The following is a 24985-nucleotide window of genomic DNA, read 5'->3' on the forward strand; positions in this document are numbered from 1 at the left end:
GATGTCTTATGACACAGCCAGTGACTAAATGACAGGGAACACAGGCAGGCAGCTTTCTTCCTTGATACAGGACTCCCTGGCCCTGAAGTCACTGTTTTAGCTATCACACCCCTATCTTCACCTTCATCATCATTTGGGAGAAATTGGAAAGCTGCAGTAACATTGTTTCAGATGCAGTCTTTTGTGATATGCCACTGTAAGACAAAAGGCAGAGGTGTCTATATTTTGTGTTTCTTTCCATGGTCCCTAGCTTTTGCCACTGCACACATAGGAGATACTGTTACCACTGATGGGGCATGGCTCTCAGTTCCTGAATGTCAGCAGTATTAGACCACTAAAATGGAGACCTCAAGCAACATACTGTCAGGGTTATAATGATTTTTTTTGTACAAAACACCAAGAAGCAAAAAGCATACAGTTTCATGTTAGAGCTAAGCTTTTTAAAAGCAGGTGTGGGTTAGGAAGACTGTCTGAATTTAGCAATAACACTGTAAGAAAAAGATTACCAAACAGGTGTCCGTGTTTTCTGTCTAATGGGGAACCACAATATCCACCTCCCTGTCTTTCTTACTTAGCACTTCCCTCCTTAGAACCAGAGAACCACACTTAAGGTAACAATTTTTGCAGGAGAGAGGAGTCCTTGTATGTATGTATGCATGTATAAAATGGTTTTAAAAATTTAATGGCCTACATCTTTGTTGGAGCAATAGCAGCTTTCCTTCACTGCATGTTCTTCTGTGTCAGGCACTGAGCTAAAGGCTTTATTTCATCCAATTCTTACTGTAATCTTCTGAGGGAGGGAGGGACTGCCTCCATTGTACAGACTAAGCCTCAGAAGGGTTAAGTAGACAGTTACAGAGAAAATGAAATAGAAATGGCTCATTTTTTTAAAGGTGAGAAGAAAAACCCAAACAAAAGCTATACTGAAAAACACCAAGAGTGAACCCAAGTGTAAACTATGGACTTTGGGTGCTGATGACGTGCCTGTGTAGGCTCACTAGCTTAACAAATGTACCACTCTGGTGCAGGATGCTGGTAGTTGGGGAGGCTTGTGTGTAAGGGGACTGGAAGTATATGGGAACTCTCTTGGATTCTGCTCTATTTTGCTATGCACCTAATATTACCATAAAAAAAAATGAAGTCTATCGAAAAAAAAACAAAAAACAAAACCGACAGTCAGCCCTCCATATCCGTGGCTTCAACCAACTTCAGATGGAAAACAGAGTATTCAAGGATGTGGAACCTGCAGATAGGGAGGGCCAACTTGTCTAATCCACAGATTCCACAGGGCCAACTGCAGGACTTAACCATCTGCAGATTCTGGTATCTGGGAAGGGTTCTGGAACCGCCCTCCCGCCCCACACACCGCTGATGACGAGGGATGACTGTATACTGAAATACCATTTTTTCATCTGTCAGACTGATATAAATGCAAATTTTAACATTCTGGTAGCAAGGATATGAGGGAACAAGTATTTGTAATTATTGCCAGTGGGAAGTAAACTGGTATAATTCTTATGGAGGGAAATCTGGCAATCTCAAAATTACAAGTGCTTTTTTATGCTCCAGTCCAGCTGTTCTACTTCTGAGACTTTCTCCTAAATATGGACTTGTTCACAGGCAAAATAAAATCATGTATAAAAGTTGTTCACTGCAGCACTGTGTGTAACAGCAAAGGGCAGTAAATAACCAATATGTCCATCAAGAAGGTTCAGGTTAAGTAAACGGAGGTACATCTACACATTCATTTTAATCATATGGCTGTGAAAAGACAGAGGATACTCTCCATGTTAGTGATGCAGGAAGATCTCCAAGATATATTTAGTGAAAAAAAGAGCAAAGTGAAGAACAGAGTATTCAGTAGGCTATGCTATCTTTTTGGGTAAAAGGGGATGGAAAACAAAATCAGGATATATTTCCGTATTTTCTTGTACAAAAGAACTCTGGAAATAAACTGATGAAGGGTACAAGTAGGGAAGGGGAGGAAGTAGAAGGGAGACGTCATTGTATATCTTTTCATAGTTTTTGGGTATTTTTTAACCAAATGAATATATTACCAATTAAAATTAGGTAACACTAGATTGCCAGGTGAGGTAACTTGCCTGAGTTCATGAAGCCCGTGAGTGCAAGGCTGGAATGCCAACCCAAGTCTCCAGAGCTTGTGTTCTGAAGCTTCACCTGCTCAGATTTATACTAATCAATGCTGCTGCCCAGAGGCAGGCACTGAACACCCAGATGCCTGAGGAAGGAGGGAGGTTCCCTCAAAGTTTCTTTGCTTTGAGCTTCTTGAAGTTCAACTGAAAGCAGCTGAGCTGGGCTTTCAGTTTTTTCCATTCACTTTCAACTTTTCCATTCCAGAGGAGAAATATGATCAACAATCTGTCAGTTACACTGCCATAACTTTAACCTAGTAGGAGATACTGCTGTTTCAGAACAGTCCTGGATCCTTATTTGGATCTCCATGGACTTGGGTCTGAGTGACACAAACCTACATGTCAGTGAGCCAGTCCCTGAGCCCAAACAGATGGTCCCACTGCACAAAAAAGCTTCTCTGCAAGGCTCTATGAGGATCAGGGCCAAACGATGGTCCCATGAGGTTACCTGATGGACAATGCTGCTCATGAGCTCCCTGTTAGTCATACTGGCCAGCTCTAGGTGAACTGGAATACCAGTGGGGATGTCAGAAATGGAGGTTACAACCTGCAAAGAGAAGAAGATAAGCACTGCCATTAGAAATAGAAGGAAGTCAAGAAAGAGGGAAGAAAAGATCAGATCCTGAGAGGCGGTTCCTCCTGGTAATGGCCTTCTTTGCATGCTCACGGGAGCTACAAGCAATGTGGGTCCCCCACCGCCTCTGTGGACAAGGGACACTCTTCCCACCAGGGAAGACTAGGCTGTGCAGAGCTATCAGGGATACAGAATCAGAGATGGCAGTTCACTTCGACTGCTGTACGAATCTGTAGGAGTTGCAGCATAGCTGATGTGAAGTGAGATGATACAAATAACACAAAGGACACAAACTACAAACCCTGCAGCTTGCAGCCATGGTCGGTTTAGCACAGGATGCAGAGGCTCAGGCAAGAAGATGTTCTGCCCTGTCCTACTCAAGCTGCTGCCCACATCTGAAGGGATACAGTGAGGTGCCTCACTGCAGCAGGAGGCAAGCTCCACAGCCAGCTGCCAAGATATGTCCCTGGGAGGCCAGGACCTAAGACAAGGCAGCAGATGCCAAGAGAGGCTGGAACCTGAAGAAAACCACCAGCTGAGATCTGTGAAATTCTGTAACAGTGCCATTACCTCCAAGAGTCTCTTCCTCTGGAGCTCCTTGCTTTGTCCCTCCATCATGTGCAATCCAGAGAGGACCACCAGGTCTGGCTGAAACTCCTCCAGGCTAGACACAAACACCTCCAGCATATTCATGGCCCCGTTGGAGAGGTCGTGAGAGAAGATGAATCGGTTGGCATGGGGAGCTTTTAACTGGCCCCACTCCTCCCCTGGAAAAACCCAGTCAACACAATGGGAAGAAAAGGAAGAGGCTTTAGGTCTCCTAGCTGTGGGGGCACTTTCAGGCACCTCACAGGAGCCTTGGCTCCAAGCAGGCTGGTTTCTGGCTGAGGAGACCCCAGCAACACTGGCCTAAGGTCAGCATGGCACTGCAAGAAACAAACCAAAAACCTAAACCCAAACCCAGCCAAGAAACAGAAACATAGTATGGGTGCTATATGCCTTTTTCAAGGTAATTAGCTCCCCCTGAGTCCCAGGAGAGCCCTACTTGAGCTCTCAAACACAGGAGAGACAGTACAGAACGGCAGCATGACTTCCAAATACCAGCATACAGTGTGCAGCACGCACGCCCTGCAGACAGTATAGGCTGTCATTGTTTAAAGCACATTCTTCCTCACAGCATTGCCCTGAGCATCTTTCATTCAGTTGGAACTTAAGCAGGCTGAATTTCTTCCCAACAGCCAAGCTCACTGCATCTCCTCTTCCCTGCTGCCCATCAGTGGTTTCTGGGCACCTGATCCAAAGGGTCAGACTATCTGGCTGCTCCAGTTGCTTCTATGTGAGTTGCTTTAGAGGAATGACTGTTTAAAGACCCAAGTTCAAGTGCTAGTTCCTCCCTAAACATGAAGCCTTTCCTAATCCTACCACCCCTAAGCAGACTTGATTACCTCCTTTCCGGGGCCACCACTGTACCCTAATACAGGACTGAGGCACATGATTTTGCAATTCCTTTTTCTTTTTTCCTTTTTTTTTTTTTTTTTTCCTGAGATGGAGTTTCACTCTGTTGCCCAGGTTGGAGCGCAGTGGCGCGACCTCAGCTCACTGCAACCTCTGCCTCCCAGGTTCAAGCGATTCTCCTGCCTCAGCTTCCCGAGTAGCTGGGATTACAGGTACCCGCCACCACGCCTGGCCAATTTTTGTATTTTCAGTAGAGACGGAGTTTCACCATGTTGGCCAGGCTGGTCTTAAACTCCTGACCTCAGGTGATCCTCCTGCCTTAGCCTCCCAAAGTGCTGGGATTACAGGTGTGAGACACCATGCCCAGCCTGCAATTACTTTTTCCAAGTGTCTATCTCCGGCAGTAAACTGTGAGCTGAGGGCAGGGCCTGTGTCATCCTCTGTCATATCCCTTCTGCATCATGCTGTGTCTGGCCTATAGCCATGGGAATGAATTAACAAAAGAACAAGCAAATAAGAGAACAGACTGATGACCTAAATGCCCATGACAACAAAAAATATGGGTATGAACCCCAAATCCAACATTTTGCAAATCAACAAAGACTCTGTACGATGGGAAAAATACATTACATTGATATTCTCCAGAGAGCAAGACGTGGACTCAACCCTTGAATAGTGACACTGCTAGGAAACACGACCTAACTGAACCTAGGAGAAAGGAGCCACACTGTATTCAAAATACAGTGATTTCTTCAGGAAGTGACAGAGGCAAAAATAAACAGGCTTCTGCAAGGCAAGGATGAGAAGAACCGTGCAGAGCTGCTTGCTGTTTCCACAGGAAACAAGGCAGCAGATGCCAAGAGAGGCTGGAACCTGAAGAAAACCACCAGCTGAGATCTGTGAAATTCTGTAACAGTGCCATTACCTCCAAGAGTCTCTTCCTCTGGAGCTCCTTGCTTTGTCCCTCCATCATGTGCAATCCAGAGAGGACCACCAGGTCTGGCTGAAACTCCTCCAGGCTAGACACAAACACTTCCAGCATATTCACGGCCCCGTTGGAGAGGCCAGGGCAGGGGGCAGATGCAAATGGATCTAATTCTGCCTGTAATGGTAGTTAGCACCCCTCTTTCCTCACAAAGTGTTGTATTCATTTCTGTAAGCAATCTCTTCTCAATATATCATCCCGCCCTCAGCCAGTAAGTCAGCAAAACCTCTGCGTAGTGACTCACTGGATTCCCAGCCCAAGCCTGACAATGGGCTTCTCTGGGGAGATCTGGTAAGAGAGAATGTGGAAAAAAAAATGGACAAATCCCTTGGAATTTCCCTATTGAGGTCAGAGAGAAGCTGGGAATGGATTTCTGTTGAGAGAGCTGAGCCCAGGGCTGCTGCCACTAGACTAGGCTCCCTCCTTGGACCTAGGAAAATGTCACTTCACAAAGTTTAATGGAAGTCCACTGCTTTGTATGCAGAAAAGGCATAGGAAAGAAAAACTGAAGTGTGAAGCTTATAAACCCAAGGATGGAGACACTCTTTGTGCGGTGAACTGTGCTGTCTCCTGAACTACATACAAGGCACAGCTGTCCAATACAACATCAAAGTCTTGCTGAAGACATAAGACTCTCCACTCTGTAGTCACCAGGAAAAATGACAAACCAGGAATCACAAAGGTCCCCAGTTCCTGCTGTGGGTGCCAAAAAAACTGACATGAATCTGGAACTCATGGCAGCAATACCTCAGAGGCTCATCTTTAGCAATTCCAGACCCTTCCAGTCCACAGTCAGGTCATTCTTTTATTTATTTATTATTATTATTTTTTGAGATGGAGTCTCGCTCTGTTGCCCAGACTGGAGTCCAGTGGTGCAATCTCAGTTCACTGCAACCTCCGCCTCCCAGGCTCAAGCAATTCTCTGCCTCAGCCTACTGAGTAGCTGGGATTATAGGCGCCCGCCTCCACACCTGGCTAATTTTTGTATTTTTAGTAGAGACAGGGTTTCACCATCTTGGCCAGGCTGGTCTTGAACTCCTGACCTTGTGATCCACCCGCTTCGGCCTCACAAAGTTCTGGGATTACAGGCGTGAGCCACCACGTGCGGCCAGGTCATCTTTTCATCCAAGCTGCTCACAATGTTTCCGCACACCAACCAATCTCTTAATTCTTACCACAATGATCAGGCAGTAAAAACTATTACTCTTACTTCCCATTTGGGAAAACTAAAGCTGAGAAACTCAAAAACTTGTGTAGCATTAAGTATGAATTGCCTACGTCAACGCTGTGTCCCTAATTTTCAGACCCTATCCTTCTTTAATTCCCAACTGATTCTAGTAAGCACCCGAAAGAGAACCAGAACATGTTACAACTCTTTTTTCTACCTGGAGAAAGGCATAATTCTCAAGAAATAACATAGTTCATATCTTATGTTAAAGTTAATTACTCTAGTAGAGAAGATTCTCTTAATTGACTTGGAAGTAGTTCACTGAAGAGTATTAAGTGCTGCTTTAAGGTACCAATTAGTCTGTTTAGATGCTTGAGTCTTTAATGTGTATTAACAATGTGTTGAATCAGAAACTCAAGAGTCTGAGTTCTGGGCAGAGGGAAAATTACAGCAGGAAATACACAGGATGAAAGTATGTCCAAGTATTTAATATTCTCTCAGAAACCAGATGCCTAATCTACGTAACATATAAAATCTGCTGGGAAGAGGGGATGGGATGCAGTGGATGTGGATTTATTAACATTAGAACATCTGATGGGAAACAATACAGTGATGTTAAATACAAAACACTTCCATTCACACACCCAAGGAAAAATAAAATGCTCCAGAGAAACTTGCCAGAAGCTTGGAATCAACCCCAAGCAGCTTGGAAGAGTCAGTCAGAAAGGCCTAGGGCAGAATCCAGCACAGAGTTGAATGGATGCTACCTGCCTTTCTCTTGTCTTAGTCATAAAGGAAAACTTTATATATGTGTGTTTAACACGTTTTCACTTTTATTTGAGATGCTTGCTTTCCTATGACCTGATTTATCTTGGGTTCGGAGCAATTCTGCTTGTAGACCTGGGAATTTTCTTCCATGTTATAATACTCAGTCTCCCTTGAGACAATGGCCAGTATCAGCTCAGTAGAACCAATAGGTCAGGAAACTTTCAGTATGGCAAAAACAGGATCCTGCTAATTTACAAAGATAAATTTCTGGCACAGTCACACCCCAATCTGACAATACACAGTCCCTTGACTGGTCTTGCCACCATTACTTACTCATTTCCTTACCTGCTTGATACTCTAAAATGAGGTGGAACTCATCCACTTCCTGCAATGACTCTGGTGGAACAAAGACATTGTCATCAAGAAGCTCATGTAGCTTTGGACCAACTGGACCGCAAAGAAGAACCTGGAGGCAAGCAACACAAAGTCCATCAGGAGCCCCGTTCCTTTCCCCACAGAACCTCAACGGCACCCCAGGACAGTACATTCAGGCTGATTCTAATCATTTCAACAAAATATTGGAATCCAAATCTAATTCTGAAAGCTGTTGGTTTGGAGGTGTGCGGCAGAAGGCATGTCACCAGGGCTAAGGCCTCTGGAGGGTATGGCCATAATGTACCCAGAACTGAGAGGCTGACAAAAGAACTGTGTCACAGCCGTCAGGCACCTATGCAGCTGCTGCATCTCATTCCCTCTGCTGCAGACTGCACGTTTGTGTCACCTCCCCAAATTTAGATGGTGAAGCCCAAACCCCCATGTGGCTTATTTGGAGATAGGGCTTTTGGAAGGTAATTAATATGAAATGAGGTCATAAGGGTGAGGTGAGGTCCTAATCAGATAGAACTGGTGGCCTTATAAAAAAAGAGAGAGAGATCAATCTCTCTACCCCCACCGCATGCACCAAGGACAGGACATGTGGGAACACATTGAGAAGGTGGCCACCTGCAAGCCAGGAAGAGACTTCTCACCAGAAGCCACACCTTGCTGGAACCTTGTTCTGGGGCTTTCCAGTCTCCACTGTGAGAAAATAAACTTCTGTTGCTTGAGCCCCCAAGTCTATGGTATTGTGCTACTATGGCAGCCAAAGCAGACCCTACCCCCACTTTCTTTACTCACTCACACCTTGTGCAGGCAAACAGACATGGGATGTTGTCTGCAACAAAGCTGCCAGATGAAAACTGTTTGAGTTTTTATACAGTATAAAAAAAGTTTCTGGATCACCATATCCTCAACCGGGTGACCTCATTTGTGGAATAAAATTCTCTCCCATTACTGAACTGTTAAGTGACTAGGACAGCCTTTCCAATATGAGAATTAAAGAGCATCCCAACTGAGAGACTTCAGGGGAAGGTGCTCTGCAACTTTTCCAAAACCTTTTTCTTCAACTCCAACCAGAGCCTCCCTCTGGCTATTCTTTCTAGAAGCCATTTCGTATCTGTTCCTGCTCCTTAACTCCAATAAACCGCTGTTTTTGACACAACATTCAAGGCCAGGCTAGCAGACTCAAAACCACTGAACAATGAGGACGGCACTGAGATTTAAAGGAAAGTCCACAGAGATTATCAGCAATGCTTCATGATTTTTTTTTTTTTTTTTTTTTTGAGACAGAGTTTTGCTCTGTTGCCCAGGCTGGAGTGCAGTGGTGCAATCATAGCTCACCACAGCCTTGACCTCCCAGGCTCAAGCGACCCTCCTGCCTCAGCCTCCCGAGTAGCTGGGACTACAGGCATAAGCCACACCACCTGGCTAATTTTTTATTTTTTTTAAATTTTTTTGAGACAGTCTCACTCCGTCACCAGGCTGGAGTGCAGTGGCACAATCTCGGCTCACTGCAATCTCCGCTTCCCAGGTTCAATCAATTCTCCTGCCTCAGCCTCCCAAGTAGCTGGGATTACAGGCGCGTGCCACCACGCCCAGCTAATTTTTCTATTTTTAGTAGAGACGGGGTTTCACCATGTTGCTCGGGCTGGTCTCAATCTCGTGACCTCGTGATCCACCTGCCTTGGCCTCCCAAAGTGCTGGGATTACAGGCATGAGCCACCGCGCCTGGCCTAATTTTTTATTTTTATTTTTAATAGAGACAAGGCCTCACTATGTTGCCCAGGCTAGTCTCGAACTCCTGAGCTCAAGAGATCCTCCCAACTCAGCCTCCCAACTTGCTAGGATTACAGGCATGAGCTAACATACTCAGTCCGTTTCAGATTTAGTATGTCCCACCCAGAAGCTTCAAAAGGCATTAACTTGCTAATTAACTGCTTATATAGACTGCTTTGTACAGAGGTACTTTTGTGTTATCTAAGAAATCCCAGCTTCTGGATAAAAACATACTCCTCTCCCTTTTCTGCCTTGACACATGCCCATTACTTGCCAATTCTGAAAAAGTCTTGCCCCAACCACTTTACTTCCTTTCTCTAATTCTTGGCTAGTGCTTCACTTCCAAGATGAGACAAGGGCCATAGGCCATATTTACCCTCCTGCCTGAAACAATAAAAAAGACAAAATATATGAAACAATGGTTTTCAAAACATTGTGTGAACATCAGACAATAAAGGACGATCCCTAAAAAACAGGAATAAACTGGCCAGGCGTGGTGGCTCATGCCTGTAATCCCAGCACTTTGGGAGGCTGAGACAGGCAGATCACCTGAGGTCAGGAGTTCGAGACCAGCCTGGCCAACATGGTGAAACCCTATCTCTACCAAAAATACAAAAAATTTAGCCAGGCGTGGTGGCACACACCTGTAATCCCAGCTACTCAGGAGGCTGAGGCAGGAGAATCACCTGAACCTGGGAGGTGGAGAGCCAAGATCGTGCCACTGCACTCTGGCATGGGCGACAAAGTGAGATTCTGTCTCCAAAAAAAAGGAAACAGGAATAAACTTAGTAAGCCCTACAAATGTCTTAGCATATTACTGTAAAAGAATTTCCAGGTATACGGAACCTGAAAGAATTTATCACCAGCAGACTCGCACCACAAGCAATGTTAAAAGAAGTCCTTCTGGCAGAAGGGAGAATGACATGAGATGGAAATATGTTTTTATATTTTTTTGAGACAAGAGTTTTGCTCTGTGGCTCAGGCTGGAGTGCAGTGGCATGATCTTGGCTCACTGTAACCTCCACCTCCTGCGTTTAAGCGATTCTCCTGCCTCAGACTCCCAAGTAGCTGGGATTATGGACACACACCACCACACTCGGCTAATTTTTTTTTTTTTTGTATTTTTAGTAGAGATGGGGTTTCACCATGTTGGCTGAAACAACCTGACCACACCAGGCTGGTCTCAAACTCCTGACCTCAAATGATCTGCCCGTCTTGGCCTTCCAAAGTGCCGGATTACAGGCATGAGCCACCATGCCCAGCCAAAAATATGGATCTAAACAAAGAAATGAAGAACAACAGAAATGGTAATGCTAGATAAGTACATAAGATTATTTTTCTTATTATTTAAATCTCTTTAAGAGATAACTGAAGAAAAGTACTAACAAATGTAATGTGAGGTTTGTAACATGAGGAAGTCAAATATCTCATAATAATAGTATAAAGATTGGAGGGAGAGAAGTACAGGCCTACCTCATTTTATTGTGCTTCACTTTACTGTGCTCTGCAGATACTGCAGTTTTTACAAATTGACAGTTTGTGGCAACCCTGTGGTCCCCTATGGGCACCATTTTTCCAACAGCATGTGCTCACTTCGTGTCTCTGTCACATTTTGGTAGTTCTCACATTTCGAAGGTTTTCATTATTATGTCTGTTATGGTGATCAGTGATCTTTGATGCTACTATTATAACTGTTTTGGGACACCACAGATCATTCCCACATAAGACAGTTAACTTAATCAATAAATATTTTATGTGTTCTGACCGCTCCATGGACTGGCTGTTCCCATCTCTCGCCCTCTCCTTGGGCCTCACTAATTTCCTGAGACATAACAATATTGAAATTAGGCCAGTTAATAACCCTACAATGGCCTCTATGTGTTCAAGTGAATGGAAGAATCACACATCTCTAACTTTAAATCAAAAGCTAGAAATGATTAAGCTTAGCGAGGAAGGCATGTAGAAAGCTGAGTAAAGCCTCTTATGCTGTTAGCCAAGTTGTGAATGCAAAAAGTCCTTGAAGGAAATTAAAAGTGCTACTCTAGTGAACATACGAATGTAAGAAAGCAAAACAAAACAGGAACAAAAAACAGCAACAAAAGGAAAGCAAAACAGCCTTATTGCTGACATGGAGAAAGTTTGAATGGTCTGGATAGCAGATCAAACAAGCTACAACATTCCCTTAAGCCAAAGCCTAATCCAGAGCAATGTCCTAACTCGCTCCAATTCTATGAAGGCTGAGAGAGGTGAGGAAGCTGCAAAAGAAAAGTCAGAAGCTAGCAGAGGTTGGTTCATGAGGTTTAAGGAAAGAAGCTGTCTCCACAACATAAAAATGCAAGGTGAGGCAGCAAGTGCTGATGTAGAAGCTGCAGCAAGTTATCCAAAAGATCTAGCTAAGATCACTGATGAACATGGCTACACTAAACAACAGGTTCGATGTATACAAAACAGCCTTCTGTTGGAGGGTAATGCTGGAGAAGTACGTAAAATTATTGTAAGAAGATGCCATCTAGGACTTTCAGAGCTAGGGAGTAGAAGTCAATGCCTACCTTCAAAGCTTCAAAGAACAAACTGACTCTCTTTTTGGGGCTAACACAGCTGGTGACTAAGTTGAAGCCAATGCTGACTGACCATTCTGAAAAATCCTAGGATCCTTAAGTATGATGCTAAATCTACTCTGCCTGTGTTCTATATATATAACAAAGCCTGAATGACAGCCTACCTGTTTACAGTTTAATAGGTATTTTAAGCCCACTGTTCAGAACTACTGCTCAGAAAAAAAAAAAAAAAAAAGTTTAAAGTATCACTGCTCATTGACAGTATACCTAGTCGCCCAAGAGCTCTGATGGAAATGTATATGGAGAAGGATGATGTTTTCACACCTGCTAATGCAACATCCATTCTGCAACCCATAAATTAAGAAGTTATTTTGACTTTTTTTTTTTTTTTTGAGACAGTCTGGCTCTGTCACCCAGGCTGGAGTATAGTGAGTGGCATGATCTCAGCCCACTGCAATCTCCACCTCCTGGGTTCAAGCGATTCTTGTGCCTGAGCCTCCTGAGTAGCTGGGATTACAGGTGTGCACCACCACACCCGGCTAGTTTTTGTATTTTTAGTAGAGACGGGGTTTTAACCACATTGGCCAGACTGGTCTCAAACTCCCGGCCTCAAGTGATCTGCCCACCTCGGCCTCCCAAAGTGCTGGGATTACAGGCGTGAGCCACTGCACCTGGCTGGAATTTTGTCAAGTCTATTATTTAAGAAATACATTTCATAAGGCTATAGCTGCCATAGATAATAACTCCTCTGATGGATCTGGGCAAAGTAAACTGAAAACTTCTGGAAAGAATTTACCATTCTAAATGCCATTAAGAACATTTATGATTCATAGGAGCAAGTCAGCATATCAACATTAACAGGAGTTTCAAAGAGATTGATTCTAACCCTCTTGGACGCCTTTGAGATTCAAGACTTCAGTAAACTGCAGTAACTGCAGATGTGGTGAAAACAGCCAGAGAACTAGAATTAGAAGTGGAGCCTGAAGATGTGACTGAATTATTGTATTCTTCATGATAAAACTTGAATGGATAAAGAGTTGCTTCTTATGGATGAGCAAAGAAAGTGGCTGAGATGGAATCTACTTCTAGTAAAGATGTTATGAATATTGTTGAAACGACAACAAAAGATTTAGAGTATTACATACACAGTTGATAATGACAAATAGCAGGAAGGTTTGAGAGGACTGACTCCAATTTTTAAAAGTTTTTTAATTTTTCATTTTTAGAGATATGAATTTGCTCCACCACCCAAGCTAGAGTGCAGTGGCACAATCATAGCTCACAGTACAGTAGCCTCAAACTCCTAGGCTTAAGAGATCTTCCTGCCTCAGCTTCCCAAGCAGCTGAGACTATAAGCATGTGCCACCATGCCTAGCTAATTAAAAAAAATTTTTTTTGTAGAGATGGGGTCTCGCTATGTTGCCCAGGCTCAAGTGATCCTCTTGCCTCATTTTCCCAAAGTGCTGGAATTACAGGTGTGAGCCACTGTACCTGGCCTGATTCCAATTTTGAATGAAGTTCCACTGTGGGTAAAATGCTATCAAACAGCATCACATGCTACAGAGAAATCTTTTGTGAAAGGAAGAGTTAACTGATGTGGCAAACTTCATTGTTGTTTTAAGAAATTGCCACAGCCACCCCAAGCTTCAGCCACCACCCTGATCAGCCAGCAGCCATCAACATCAAGGCAAAACACTCTGCCAGCAAAAAGATTATGACCATCTGAAAGCTCAGATGATTGTTAACATTTTTTGGCAACCAAGCACTCTAAAATTGTGTACACTTTTTTTCAGACATAATGGTACTGCACACTTACTTGATGACAGTACAGTGTAAACATACCTTTTAATGAACTGGGAAACAAAATTCATGTGTTTCATTTTATTGCAGTATTTGTTTTATTGCAGTCGTCTAGAACCAAACATGTAGTATCTCTGAGGTATGCCTGTTATCACTTGAAAGTAGACTGTGATAAGCTAAAGATGTACAGTATAAACCCTAATGCAACCACTAAGAAAAAAAGAATTATACCTAATAAAGTCAGAGAAGATAAAATGAAATCATAGAAAATAATCCAAAAGAGTACAGAAAAAGAGGGACAAAGATAGAGATGGGACAAACAGCAAACAAATAGCAAGATGTCAGATTTAAACCTAACCTGATATATCAATAATCACATTAGATGTAAATGGTCTAAACACTCCGATTAAAAGGCAGAGATTGTCAAAGTGGATTAAAAAGCAAGCCCCAACTATATGCTGTCTATAAAAAATACACTTTAAGGTAAAAAGATGCAAATAGATTAAAAGCACAAGGATAGAAAAAGATACACCATGCCAATACTAATCAAATGAAAGCTGGAATGGCTATTTCAGTCAAAATAGATTTCAGAGCAAAGAATATTATGAAATGATTTTATTTATCCCTAGTAATGATAAAGGAATTAATTCATTAAAGAGATGTAACAATCCTAAACATTTATGTACCTAATAAGAGTTTCAAAATACATAAAGCAAAAAGTTACAGAACTATAAAGGAAATAGACAAGTATCCAAAATTACAGTTGGAGACGTCAACATACCTCTTAATAACTGACAGATCAAATAGACAAAAAAAAAAAAAAAAACCAATAAGAATATAGAAGACTTGAACAACACTATCAATCAACTTCATCTAATTGACATTTACAGAACACTCGACCCAACAACAGAAAGGCTTATGTATATTCTTGAAGCTTTCAAGTACACACAGAACCTCACCAAGATAGACCATATTCTGCACCATAAAAAAGGTCTCAAAAACTTAGTAGGATTCAGGTCATAGAAAGCATATTTTCTGACCATACTGGAATTGAAATAGAAATCAGTAACAGAAAGACATCTGGAAAATCCCCAAATATTTAGGAACTAAATAACATACCTCTAAGTAGTCCATGAATGGGCTATTAAATGGCACATCTCAATAAATCAAAGGGATATTAGTATTTTGAAATGAAGGAAAATAAAAATAATGCATCAAAATCTTTGGGATGTAGCTAAAGCAGTACTTAAGGGGAAATTTATAGCACTAAACCCCTATATGAGAAAACAGGAAAGGTCTCAAATCAATGACTGTAGCTTCTCACCTTAAGAAACTAAAAAAAGAGCAAGTTAAATCTGAAGCAAGCAAAATCCAATGAAAATAGAAAAACAGAGAAAAATAAATTCACCAAAAGCTAATTACTTATTAAAAAGAGCAATAAAATTTATAAACCTCTAGCCAAGCTGATCAGGAAAAAAAAGAAGATACAAATGACCAATATCAGGAATGAGAAGGAAAACATCATTACAAATTGTAGAGATCTTAAAGGAATAATAGAATACCATAATTAACTTTATGCCAATAAATCCAACAACTTAGATGAAACAAATTCCTTGAAAGATACAAACTACTAAAGCTCATTTAAAAAAAAAAAAAGGAAAATCTGGATTTCCCTATATCTATTAAAGAAATCAGTTATTTAAAATCTTCCTACATAGAAAACCCTGGGCCTAGAAGGCTTCACTAGAAGGCTTAAATTCTATAAACATTTAAGGAAGATACAATACCAATTCGACACTAACTCTGTTTTAAAAATTGAAGAAAGGGCCAGGTGTGGTGGATGAATCCCAGCACTATGGAAGGCTGAGGCAGGTGGATTACTTGAGATCAGAAGTTGGAGACGAGCCTGGCCAACACAGTGAAACTCCCTCTCTACTAAAAAATACAAAAATTAGCTGGGCATGGTGGCACACACCTGTAGTCCCAGCTACTCGGGAGGCTGAGGCATGAGAATCACTTGAACCTGAGAGACGGACATTGCAGTGAGCTGAGATCGCCACCACTGCACTCCAGTCTGGGCAGAGTGAGACTCCATCTTAAGAAAAAAAAAAAAAAAAAATTGAAGAGAAGATAGGTGTGGTGGCTCACACCTGTAATCCCAGCACTTTGGGAGGCTAAGGCAGGTGGATTGCTTGAGGTCGGGAGTTGAGACTAGCCTGGCAACATGGTGAAACCTCAATTCTACAAAAAATACAAAATAATTAGCTGGCTGTGGTGACGTGTCTGCAATCCTAAATACTCAGGAACTCGGCTGAGGTGGGAGGATGGCTTGAGCCCAGGAGGCAGAGGTTGCAGTGAGCTGAGATCATGCCACTGCACTCCAGCCTGGGTGACAAAGCCAGATCCTGTCTCTCAAAAAAAAAAAAAATTGAAGAGGGGGAAACACTTTCCAACTTATTCTACAAGGCCAGTATTGCCGTGACAGCAAAACCACAGACATTACAAGAAAAGAAAAATACAGACCAATATTATTCTTGGGCATTGATGTAAAAATTTTAAACACAATTTTAGTAAACTGAATATATGAAAAGGATAATGAATACATCAGAACAAAGTAAGCTTTATCCTAGAGATGCAAGGTTGGTTTAATATGTGAAAGTCAATATAATTACCATATATCAAACTAAAAAACAAAAAACCACACAATAACCTCAGTAAATGCGGAATTTGACAAAAGCAGCATTTGACAAAATAAAATAACTATTCCTAATTCTTGCCTAATTCCACAAGTATATATTTTTTTGAGCTGGAGTCTTGCTCTGTCGCCCAGGCTGGAGTGCAGTGGCGCAATCTCGGCTCACTGCAACCTCCGCCTCCCGGGTTCAAGTGATTCTCTTGCCTCAGCCTCCTGAGTAGTTGGGACTACAAGCGCCTGCCACCATGCCCAGCTAATTCTTTGTATTTTTAGCTAAGACAGGGTTTCACCATGTTGGCCAGGCTGGTCTTGAACTCCTGACCTCAGGTAATCCGCCTGCCTCGGCCTCCCAAAGTGCTGGGATTACACAAGTATATTTTTTAAAGGCACGGTTCCTCTCCTGAAATTTGGCTTCTATTCTATCATTCCACTAAACCTGCCTTTACTATATTCACCAGCGTCTATTTCAAAGATGCAATATAGCACGGCTATGGGGAGAATGGATTCTGAAGCTTGACTACTTGGGTTCAATTCCCGCTCTACCCATTATCAGGTATGTGATTTTCACCAGTTTTAACTTCTCCATGCCTCATTTTTCCTATCGGCAAAATGGGGATAATAAAAAGACTTCCCTTATAGGGCCCTATGAAGATTTAAATTGGTTCATACACATTTAAAGCACCTAACTTAAAACAGTGCCTGGTATATGGTAAAAAACTATAGAAGGAAGTGCCAGCTATAATTACCACCTCTGGAAAATACCTAGTTCTTAATCTCTGTAGTTCTCAGATGATCTCTCAGTCCATGTTGAGAAGCATTTCAGAAAGTTAAACTGAGTCTCTTTGAGAGTGCATACAGGGTGAAGTAAAGGCAGAGCCTGACACTTGAATCCTGACTCTATCATTTACTAGCCAGGTGCCCCTGGGCACCTTACTTAGCCTCTCTAGACCTCTGTCTTTGAAATCCTAAGACTGTTGTGAGGATTGAGTAACAGAATGCTTCTCTTTCCTCAGTCTCCTACCAAAGCCAGACCTGTTTTATTAGAATGCCTTCCAATCAGACTGGTCCCAGGACCAGCTACTCCAGAGACCAAGAGCAAATGCTGGTCCCAGGGGAGGTCAATACTGAAAGGTCAATCTTGTACTCAGCCATGACCGTCCAGGGTATTGTCTTCCCAGAGGGCAGAATTATTTCTCAGGATCAGGAGGGTGGCTTCTTAGGAAACCATGAAAACTCCTGGGATTCTGATGGGAATGGCCTGGGCTCTCTCTAAAGGGCTTATGATCACTCTCCTTTTCTTCCACCCATTAGCTGGTAATATTTCCAAAGGTCAGCCCTGGAATTTCTAGTCTTCTCTATTTGGGAGTTAATTACAATTTATAAACATAATGACTGCAAAAGTCTATATTTTCTTTTTATTATTCTTTCCTAAAAGTATTTTCTACCCTAATATTTCATGAGAACTTTGATTCCTATTAAAATATGAATGTTCACATTTTAATATCCTCTCTAAACTGAAAGCACATCTATCTCCAGGTGTATAGTGTGGCTCCATATGAATTTTTCCCTGAAACTGCTGATGACCTATCCGTATTTCTGAGTTCATCTCTGGCTTCTGGTTCCACCACTCTGACTCACATTTCTAATTTTAGGCTGGTCCCCCAAAACTAGAAGACTGTTCACAGTCTGTTTTCTAGTGTTAGCGGCCACAACCATTCTGCACTGATCAAGGTTATTTACTCCAGAATCATCTTTGATAAATCTCTTCTTTGTTCCCCATGTATTGTAGTAGGTTTTAGATACATGTTTCTCCTCTCTGGCTGCTCTAATCCAAACCTTAATCATTATACAGGAAAACAGCGATAACTTTCTTGTTGGCCTCCCCCTTCAGGCCTATTCTACTCATAGCAAGAGAAACTTCTTACTCAGGTGTTACTGTGAACATGGCAACAATTTTTAATTCTACTTAAACCAAACAATTTAAGTCTTGAAGACACTCCCCTACTGACTCTCATCTAGTGGCTTTTATTTTTTGGCACTCTGGATCGAGGCTCACCAACACGGCCAACCGTGTTTTCTCTCATGACTTGTATAATCCTTAGTCTCAAGGCCCACGTGCTCCTAACTATTACATGATATGGTGCCTAAGAACATGGGTTATTGGGTCAGACTGCCTGGGTTAAATTTCTCATTCCATTACTGATCAGTTGTGAACCTCTGTGTGCCTCAAGTTTTCTCATGCAGAAAGGAAGAACAATGGCAGTACCGACTAGCCTTACAGGGTTTGTTGCAAGGATTAGATAATCTATGCAAAGCACTAAAGACAATGTCAGGCACAGAGTAAACACTCAGGAAGTATTAGTTACTACTATCTCCTACTATTACTGCTTCCTAACAAAAGACCCAGGGTCTGGTACATAGTAGGTGATCCATAAGTTGAATCAAGGAATAGATACTCATTCTTGCTCCTAAAATTATTGAAACACTAGGGAAAGGCATAGGTTTTAATCTAAAAACTTGACCTACCTTTAAATCTGAGTTGGCTGCAAATTTCTGTCCAATTAAAGCTGCATTTCCTCCTACATAGTGCTGTAAGAGAGTTCAAGGCTTTTAGACAGTATTTTAACACAACGATATCACCCAAGTTTAATCATTTTTTATTTTAAAAATTAATTTATAGTCCATTTTCCCAAAAACATTTTGAGGTGATTTTACATCAAAGGACACACAGATGAAGTGAATGCAACACAGAAATAGAAAGTGAGTAAGAAGGTGAAGAAAATAAATAGGACAACCATGAAAATGAGTCTGATTGCTTTAACTGTTGATCAGATTCAGCTCTGAGCTTACAGACAGCCAGAAGAGACACAGGAAACAGGAAAAGTGTGGACAGGGCTTATCGTCTACATTATAGTCCTTCTAAAATGAAGAAAAATTTCACTATCCTGTGGAAAATCATTCAGTAGATACTATAATGAACTAAAATCTAACTCCTGAGTGAGGCACATATGGCCTTTATCTAACCCATGTTTTCCTTACCACCTTCATCTCCTGCCCTTCCCTTCCACACCCTGCTTACAGCTCTCCAAGTCGGCCTTCCCCTGTCTCTGTGCCTTTGGCACATGCTGTTTCCTTCCATTAGGACACCCTCCCCTTCTCATATACTAGGTAAAACCCTGATCACTTTCCAAGAATCAGCTGCAGTGTCACCTCTTCTGTAATGCCTTCTCTGTTCCCCTTACACCCCACTGACATCTCAGCCTTCACAACTGCCCTCACCAGATAGGATTACAGATCTCTTCCTACCCCTATAACCTGAACAAACCTCTAATGCAGCTCTTGTCTGCTTGGGCTACTATCATCTGGGTACACAACTAGGTCCTTCGGGGCAGGGACTGTCTTCTTCTTAAGTGTTCAGTAAATGTTTGTTGCTAAATTTTGAGAAACGAAGAAACACACTGATGTGTTGGGAAATATAAAAGTTTTCCTGGGAGTAAATTCTAAAGATAATGGGCCCCTAATATAGGACAGTACTTTCCCTTAAACACCACATCTCTCAGCTGAGGACCCGGAGAACAAATAATTCAAGGTTGGTGTTCCATGTTGCTAAGGATGGATCCATGTGCCTTGGAAATCTAACACATAACAGCTAAGGCTGCTGTTCTATTATAAAAGTTGAAAAGCCTGATAGTGTTACCTGGGTGGAATGCTACTATCCCAGCTTCCTAGTCCTCAGCCCACGCAGAGGCATAGACTAAACCAGGGGTGTCCAATCTTTTGGCCGCCCTAGGCCACACTGGAAGAATTGTCTTGGGTCACACATAAAATACACTAACAATAACGACAGCTGATGAGCTATTAAAAAAAAAGGGTGGGGGGGAGGTTAAATCTCATAATGTTTTAAGAAAGTTTATGAATTTGTGTTGGACCACATTCAAAGGCATCCTGGGCTGCAGACTGGACAAGGCTGGAGTAAACAATTCTAGATGGTAGACATCACTCTTATCCCAATTTTGTGCTGACTAACCTCTGAATTCAGGTGGGACAGTAATAGCTTTTTAGAGATAATTTAAAACTTTCTGTGATATGTAGGCTGAAATTTGGCCCTTTAACATGTCAGCCTTAATGTTTTATTCAACCATGACAGTTAGAATTTACTAAAAAAAAATCTTGGGAAAATAGTAAGATATCTACAAAGCGGATTTCAGAATTTTCACATAATGTTTATCAACCTGCCTTAAACTATAAGGAAGTATGAAAAGGCACTCCCCTAGTGAAAGGGGTTTTACAATGTTAAGAAATAACCTGGACCATCACAAAGCTAGATCAAGTTGCTGTAAAAAATTTTTTCATCAAGAAATAAAGGCAGAATCAAGAGAGAAGAGAAATCAAACTGGTGGTTTAAATTCCATAATCATAAAGACTTTTGAGCAGTGAACTCATCATGTTAGAACTATCGAGATTCTCTCATAAGAGATAAGAATCTCACTACTGATCCCAGTTGTCAAAATGATAATAACTGAAATCTTAACTTGCTGTCACCTTTAGAAACTCAGCTAGGTAATGCCTATGTCCATTTCTAATGTTCAAATAGGCAGCTTCGAAGACAAAAAACTTATTATTTTTAAAATTTTTTTGAGACAGGGTCACACCCTGTTGCCCAGACTGGAGTGCAGTGGCACGGTCATGGTTCACTGCAGCCTTGACCTCCCGGGCTCAGGTGATCCTCCCACAGGCACATGCCACCATGCCCAGCTAATTTTTTGTATTTTTTGTAGAGACAGGGTTTCACCATGTTGCCCAGGCTGGTCTCAAACTCCTGGGCTCAAGCAATCCACCTGCCTCAGCCTCCCAAAGTGCTGGGATTACAGGTGCGAGCCACTGTGCCCGGCCTAAAATCTTAAGTCATCAAAATAAAAGTAGTCACAAAGGTTTGCCTGTGAAAGGTGCCAATTAAAAATGGCATTAAGAGCTTCCCTGGCTAGAACTACCAAACCAGACTGGGTGCCCAGCCAAAGGGAGGTTTAAATGAGGAGGAAGAATGGGGTGGGGGCAAGACACGGGAGATAACCAACCAACCAAAACTCAGCCTCAAGAGGCATGAGGGTACATGCAGGAGCAGGCATACTGGGGTGAGGTAGGAAGAGCCATGGTTGGGTCTCCAGCCCCAGCACTGCCTCTTATTCCACATGAACCTCCAGGAAGTGCCTGGACCATGCAGGGCTTTGTATATAATCACCAGGTGAGCTTGGAAACCACTAAGGTTCTAACTTCGACAGGTTCTACACCTTGCAGACCAGTGGTTCTCAAAAGGAGGTTCTCAGACCTACAGGATCAACCAGGAAACTCGCTGGAAAGGTAAATTCTTGGGTCCCATCCCACATCTACTGAATCTGAACTCTGGTAGTAGGCCCAGAAATCTGTGTTTCAACAGCCTCTCCAAATGATTCTGACACATGCTCAAGTCTGAGAACCATCAACCTAGACCCACAGTTTTCAACCAGGGGTGATTTTGCTCCCCTCCTCTTCAAACTGGAATGAAAAGTTGCTTGCTTGCTTCTAGGAACCATATGAAAAAGGCATCTTTTTCCACCCTTAATTTACTATTGCTGAACCAAACAGACCTGGGCTCCTGGGAACTCTGACGCAACCTGGGCAATGTCGTGAAAAGTTTCCTTATCACTGAAGAAGCGCTCAGCAGCTGCTCCCTTCCCCATGAAGTGAATGAAGGCTTCTTCCAGATCATTCCTTGAATGCAGAATGCTGTGATCTTTCCCATTCCCAGGACTAAGGCCAAGTGCCTGCAAGAGCTTCACCCCTGAGAGCACCACATCAACACATGCATTGACTCTAGAAGGAGGAAAAAAACTGTGTGAAAGCAGCAGCAGCACCAAGTAGCCATTTTGCATTTAACAAAAGGAAAATGTTTCTCAGAACCTTATTCAACAGAAAAACGGGAAGTAGATCTGAAACCTGAATTGGAAAGTAAACGGCACACGGCAGGAGAAAAATTACTTTAACTGGACATATGTATTAGCATCAGAACACAGGACTCTTCAATAATTTGGCAAACTTTTACACTAGTTACAAAGTGAGAAGATATGTGCTTAGCATTTCAGAACAAAGCTACTGTAACAAAAATGTAACATTTCTGAGAAAACGCTGGCAGAGCCAAACAGGATTCATGCTGGCTGTGTGACTTGGGCAAGTCACTAATTTCTCTGTGCCTCGGTTTCCTCATCCACAAAATGGCAATAATATGAGCATTTAACTCATAGAGCTATGGTTAAGATTAAATAAGTGAATGTATACTTAGGACAGCAACTGGCGCAGAGTAAGCAAAACATGTGTTTCAGTCAAAGGCTAGGTATCAGGCATCTTCCCTCTAAAGACAAATGAGGATGGTAAGATACAATAAATTCCTAAATGCCTGAGTACTCCCAGCTGAAACCCTGCCTCTTAGAATTTAGTGGTGTTTTATAGACTTAGGCACACCTGCAGCATTTTAAGAACTCACCCTTTGGCCAGTGTTCACAGGACTGACCCATGAACGTTAAAGACCTGCCACTCCTGGTTGTCTCGATGGAATTTATAAAGTACAGGTTGAATCCCCTATCTGAAGTGCTTGAGATCAGAAGTGTTTCCGATTTTGGAATATTTACATATACATGAGATATCTTGGGAATGCAACCCAAGTCCAAACACATTTCATATATACTTTATACATACAGCCTGAAGGTAACTTTATACAATGTTTTAAATACTTTTGTGCATGAAATAAAGTTTCTATTCCTTACATGTGGGTGGAATTTTCACATATAAGTACTTAATATACATCAGTGGCATCATATCAGTGCCCCAAAGTTTTGGATTTCAGAGCATTTTGGATGCTCAACTTGTACTAAGGTTGTCTGGCATGACCTCTCCTATGTGTGTATGGAGAAAGTCTGTCTTTCATTTTCAGGGTTTCTTTGCTAAGTCATCCCTCTTTTAAAGAGAACGTTCAAATAATTAAGGTAGCTAGATGAGGTCTTCCCGCCCCTACCCCTATCATGGTCATCTTTATTCCTGCCTCTGCCTATTGGGATGTCATTCTGGCCAGTGAGGTTGGATTACCACACAGGCAGCTCCCAGCTGGCCAACTGAGACCGCCCCTAGTGATATGGGTGACTGGGCTTCAGAGTTAATTCTGAGCAGCTCTGAAACCACAAGGTAAACTCATTAATAAAAATGTCCCAATGGATGAGATTTTGGTGTAAAATACATAGTTGTATTTCCCTTTTAGTCTCTTTCAAAAATGAAGAGGAATGAGACTGGGATGAAGAGGAATTTTACCAGGTATATTTCTACTTTTAACATGCTTGTATTCCTTTTAGAATTTTTTAAATGACATAACTTTAAAAAGGTTTGTATGCAGACTAGATATTATTTACATCACTTAAGGAAGATTTACAAGGGCAAGGAAGAGACATCCTCCCTCAAGACACAAAGAGAGCATCCTCATTATAAGGGTCCTTTTTATTAATTCTTCCCCTAGGGATTCATGTTTTGAAAGGAGTTTTGCCTATCAAATAGCATTTAAATACTCAGTTTCTTGTTCAAGACACACATAATGACTCTGGTCAACTGGAGAAGCACAACCTAAGAGTTACTATGCCTTTCAGTGCATAAAACATCTAGCTACTGTATTTGGCCCTTCTCTTTAAAAGAGGGATGATTTATAGTAAAGAAACACTGAAAATATAAGCCAGAACTTCTCCATGACACACACAGAAGGGGCCATTCTGGACATGCACGTGGCAGTTGCTTAAAGATATGTTTAAAATCTTTCCTTTCACAACCTTCAATGTTAAGAAACCAAACACACCTTGCAAACTGGTCTCAATTTTACCTCAGACATGGTGCCCTTTATTTCTAACGAATGCAACATTAGATTGGTAGGTAGAATCAACAGGAATACAAGTATCTGTAGCTCTCAGACGCCAGTAGGTTCCTAAGTTTCAGACAATGAGGGCTTGAGTAAGGAGGGATACCATTTCCTCCAGACAGCCCAGTCTAAAAAAATTGTATCCAAATGGATTTGGGTCCCGAGTCTGAAGAGTAAAGGTTCAGAAATGGAGGGAAACCTGTCTTTGAAAATAACTACTTCAAAAACTATAAACTCCCTCAAGCCTGTAATCCCAGCACTTTGGGAGACCGAGGCAGGTGGATCATGAGGTCAGGAGTTCGAGACCAGCCTGGCCAAGATGGTGAAACTCCGTCTCTAATGAAAATACAAAAATTAGCTGGGCGTGGTGGTGGACACCTGTAATCCCAGCTACTTGGGAGGCTGAGGCAGGAGAATCGCATGAACCCGGGAGGTGGAGGTTGCAATGAGCCGAGATCGTGCCATGGTACTCCAGCCTGGACAACAGAGCGAGACTCCATCTCAAAAACAAAACAAAACAAAACTATAAACACCCCACTCTCCATATCTAGTACTGCTGAGATTTTAAACAGTCTGACTCCTTAAAATGAGAATGGGGAAAGCTGTTCAGTATATTTTGTAACACAAGGCAAAACCCAACAGAACTAATTTTGAGTTACAAAATATCACTATCATGGAACATTTTCCATCCCTCACCTAATCATACCAGGAATACTGGGGGAAAATAACCAGTTTTTCAGACTGGTTC

The 24985-nt window shown here is 42.1% G+C and overlaps 1 protein-coding gene across 4 annotated transcripts in view; it reads right to left on the reverse strand.

Moving 5' to 3' along the window:
* Positions 1 to 24985, reverse strand: part of ADPGK (ADP dependent glucokinase) — a 32442-nt gene that overhangs the window by 1577 nt on the left and 5880 nt on the right. For 3 of the 4 annotated variants that reach the window (XM_003818567.6, XM_008971902.4, XM_034939089.2), the window contains exons 2-6: positions 21935 to 22160; positions 18837 to 18899; positions 7449 to 7569; positions 3298 to 3494; positions 2602 to 2700 (exon numbers count right to left, since the gene is read on the reverse strand). In XM_003818567.6, the coding sequence (XP_003818615.1) occupies positions 2602 to 2700; positions 3298 to 3494; positions 7449 to 7569; positions 18837 to 18899; positions 21935 to 22160 (706 nt within the window). The remainder of the gene's footprint in view (positions 1 to 2601; positions 2701 to 3297; positions 3495 to 7448; positions 7570 to 18836; positions 18900 to 21934; positions 22161 to 24985) is intronic. The other variant, XM_034939092.2, reaches the window with a different exon arrangement.

The sequence above is a fragment of the Pan paniscus genome, chromosome 16 (assembly GCF_029289425.2).
Source record: "Pan paniscus chromosome 16, NHGRI_mPanPan1-v2.0_pri, whole genome shotgun sequence".
Lineage (NCBI taxonomy): Eukaryota > Metazoa > Chordata > Mammalia > Primates > Hominidae > Pan > Pan paniscus.